This window comes from Condylura cristata, unplaced genomic scaffold (assembly GCF_000260355.1).
Source record: "Condylura cristata isolate star-nosed mole 26May11 unplaced genomic scaffold, ConCri1.0 scaffold00021, whole genome shotgun sequence".
Taxonomy (NCBI): Eukaryota; Metazoa; Chordata; class Mammalia; order Eulipotyphla; family Talpidae; genus Condylura; species Condylura cristata.
Window position 1 is genome coordinate 38720155 of NW_004567122.1, and position 4372 is coordinate 38724526.

General features: G+C 34.4%; 1 protein-coding gene across 1 annotated transcript; it reads right to left on the bottom strand.

Moving 5' to 3' along the window:
* Nucleotides 1-375: 375 nt before the first annotated feature.
* LOC101633723 (olfactory receptor 2T27-like) lies at nt 376-1302 on the bottom strand. Its single transcript, XM_004686573.1, has one exon. The coding sequence runs from the start codon at nt 1300-1302 to the stop codon at nt 376-378; it is 927 nt and encodes a 308-aa protein (XP_004686630.1).
* Between the last annotated feature and the right edge of the window lie 3070 nt (nt 1303-4372).

Genomic DNA, 4372 nt, shown 5'->3' on the forward strand with positions numbered 1-4372 from the left:
TTTTTATCTCTTTTAAAAGAGATAACTATTTAAGGAAATAATGTTTATCTACTTTGGAGATCTATATAATTAAAATTAAGCAAATGTAATAATAGGAATAAAAGATGTAATTTATATACTACATGATTAAATGATTATATCAAAGATGCGATTTATATACTACATGATTAAATGACATTTGATGTTACTTTTGAGTATGCATATATAAATGATTAAAAAATTACCATGTTATATTTTATCTTTAGATATATTATTTTATTTGTCCAATTTTCTGTTGAATGTATAGGGATAGGTATACATATAAATGAATTAATTCACATTTCAGAGTAAACATTTTTATTTCTTTGCAATCACATTGGGTGAACTTTACCTTTCTCATTTTCTAAGAACTCTCCTGAGGGCTCTAGTGACATCTTTGTTTCGAAGACTGTAGATGAGTGGGTTAAGCATGGGTGTTAGGATGGTGTAGAAGACAGAGACTACTTCATCCAGTTCAGGGAAGTGGTAAGACTTCGGCAGGAGATACTTGATGATTGCAGCCCCATAGAACAGGAACACCACAGTCATGTGAGAAGAACAAGTAGCCAAGGTTTTCCTGAGTCCCAGACTTGACCTTATGCCCAATACAGTGGACAGTATGCTTCCATAGGAGCCCAGAATGGCTGAGATTGGAGGTATAAGAAAAATTATGCCACTGACAAAAAGTCCATTTTCATACTGGGATGTATCAGTACAGACAAGTTTTAAGAGAGCTGGGATTTCACAGAAGAAATGATGGATTTCCCTGGAGGCGCAGTAAGGAAGAGTAAGAGTATAAATGACATGGATTAAAGCATTGAGCAGGGCACCCAGCCAAGACACAAGAACCAGGAGCACACATACCACTGGGCGCATGAGAATGGGATAGCGCAGTGGATGGCAGATGGCCACATAGCGGTCATAAGCCATGAAGGCCAACAGCAGGCATTCAGCTGCCACTAGAGTCATGAAAAGGAAAAGTTGAAAGCCACACCCAATGAAGGAGATGTGGTGGTCCCCAGATAGAAAGTCCAGGGCCATTTTGGGGACAAATGTGGAGATGTAGAAAAGGTCCATGAGGGACAGTTGGCTAAGTAGAAAATACATTGGGCTGTGGAGGAAAGGATCTGCCCATATGAGAATGATGATTATGCTGTTGCCAAAGAGGGCCACTAGAAACACCAGCACGGTGATTGCAAAGAGGATCCAGGGAGACTGGGTGATATGGAACAGGTCCAAGAGGATGAAATCCGTTCCTGATGTTTGGTTGTTCTGCCATACCATTATTTTGTTCCTAATTTGTAATTTTGGAGAGAGATCCAAAAGCGTTATATTCACAGGAATAGATAATTACACAAAATCTAATCACGCACCAATTTCTAACAGCTCATGATTCTTTTTTTCCTGCTTTTACTTTTACTATTAGTTAACACACATTTCTCCCCTTTAACAGAGTTTACTAAGAAATATTATGGGGTGACAATTCTTAACTTGACTAAAGAGGCATAATTATTGCTCATGTCACATGGAATTTTTTTATTATTATTTAAAGTTTTCTAGAAAATGGAAATCTCATGCAGTTACAGAATCTTTGATGTTAGCTAACGGTTGACAAATCTCTAGATGGATGATAACTCAGCAGCATGTTGTTGCTGGAAAGACCACAAGGATGTCCTTCTTTCTTATCTTTTTCTCTCCTTCTTCCAAATTAACTTAAAGTAACTTCTAAACTGCTGTAAGATAGTAGAAAACATACATTTATCAGCATTAATTTGTGATGATTGTAAAATGTTGGTATTTTTATATTGACTTTCACACTACTTTTATCTTGAATATGATACATAAGGAATAAAAGTCACAAGTCAAATAATGAAACTTAGTTTCCAAATTAATTCCTTTAAAAATATTAAAATATAGACCCTTGATTTAGCCAAAGAATATGCAAAATAGCTATTATCGGTATAGATAAATATTTAATAACTCTAACACCTCGTTTTGATACATTTGCTGTGCTCATATTACTTTGGCTCATAGTGACAGAAACAGCACCTGCATAATAGAACTCCTCAGATTTGCATCTACCAGAGAAATGAAATGAAGGGCACACAGTCTGGTTGAATGAAGGATGAAGTGGTATGATTGGGGGGTCAGTGGGTGAGGGCTACATGGATGAACATTGTACAGTCTCTGGTCTGAAACAATTAGTGTTTAACGTCAGTGTACACAAAATAGTACACTGAAGCTTAGAAAACTTTAATATCAGATATGCTGAAGTGAAGTTATTTTTAAAATTTTATATATATATATATATATATCCTCACTAATCTTCACTGAAAATTCACTTCTCAAGCTTTATAAATTTAGACATTTCATAGTAAAAATAGAACTGAATAATATAAAGAAGTGACTGGAAAGATCTTTTAAATTAATTGTTTATCTAATAGTACCCAGCAGTCACTCCCATCTCAGTTTACATAATATATTTTTGATTAAATTCATTAACATAGTTGATCAATTTATTCAAATAAAACTTTACAAGGAATTTCACAAGCTATTTATTCCAAATGTCTATTTATGTAATATCTATTACATGTTTTCCTAAATTTACCTTAAACACTCAAAGCTAACTGGATGGCCTCAATTCTAAAATGTTCCAACTAAGATTTATGAAGATAAAACATAATCTTCATATTTTTATAGTGAAATAAATAACTAAAAATTATCATTGTTAGAAATAATTTAGAGACTATGGAGAACATGTAGTCAACCAGTAAATAATGAAGTAGAAAATATTAATTTAGAGACAATATTCTCAATCTCAATCAATAACTAAATATCTACCCATTTTTCCTTGGGGACATAAGATGCAATGACTTGGCCAAAATTCTTTGGTACATGTTTTTTGAAACAATGTCAGTAGTTATAATATTATATAGATACACACATATATGTATATATATGTATTTTAAAGATTTATTTATTATTTATGCATTTAGAACTGGGGTACAAACCAAAGGTGCAAGAGCGGTGAGCAGATTCACCAGAGACAGAGTGGGGAGCAGTGCACGGCGACTGTTGAGGTACACTGCTGAGGGAAGCAGTGGGCAGGTCAGGAGAGGTCTGCCTCGCTGTCTGGGCGGGAATCGAACTCACACTGAAGCAGCTGCATCTTGCTTGCAGTGCTGCGTCCTAACCCTTTGCGCCACCGGAGAGGGCCTCTGTAGTTATATTTAAGACACTGTTAATGCAGCATTAAGATGATTTGTTTATAGATATGAACCAGTCCTCACTATATTCAGTTCTCAGATAACTTTTCAGAAAAGACTTTCACATGGAAACACTTTACATATCATTCTTATAGAATCCATATGCTCTATCAATCCTGGAGTTGAAGCAATGCAGCTGTCTAAATAAAGTGAAACTAGATCATCAATCTTACCATAAAAACTTCTTATTATGTAAAGAACTAAACTTCAGATCTCATCCGATTAAACTTAATCAATTGAATATATAATGATATTTTATAGAATACAGACGGCATTTAATGGATGTTTTAAAAAGGCTTTTCCATTTTAAGTTCAAGGATAGACCATCAAATATTAGGCATCTTTCTTCAACCTATATGCTGAGAAACATGCTCAGACTTACTCATTTGGACAAAGTTGATCTTGATTGTAAAGTTTTTGAAATACCTTTCTTCCAGTATCAGGAACAAGAGTCCTTCTGAACAAAGAAGGTTAAATACTTTGAAAATGTTACTTCAATATTCCAAGACCAATTTGCTATTCCAGATGAATCATCAGAGAGAATGTCCCTAGTCTACTGCTTTGATCCCTTAAGGACACTTTGAATCTGTTATCTCTCTTTCATGATTTCAAAAGAATTGGTTATAACTGCCTCATGTGTATACACAGTTTATGCCCTAGAGAATACTGCTTTTCAGCTGAATTATAAAAATATGAGTGATTGCTTATTAAAAGACAATGTAACATATGTTCTTGAAAATAACATTAAAATTGATAAGAAAATTTTCAGTTTCTGCATGGGGAGAGGTTGGATATGATCAGTAATGCTCTCTAGAGGAAAATACTGAACGATGAGAATCTTTGAATTTTATTTAAAACATCAGAGAATTTAAGTCTCAGGATAGGCTTAACTCTTCTATAGAGAGACAGGAAAATCTAGAAATGAGAGCTGAGATATTTTTACCAGGAGAAACTACTGAGTCATATATAAGAAGGGGTCTTTAAAAAGCAATTTGCCAAACTGAAATTTAACTGCTGGATGGTGAGGATGGACTAGTGATGTCTGTAGTCTTTGCATAGAAAAGACTTGCAAGTTGAAGGGAATCACC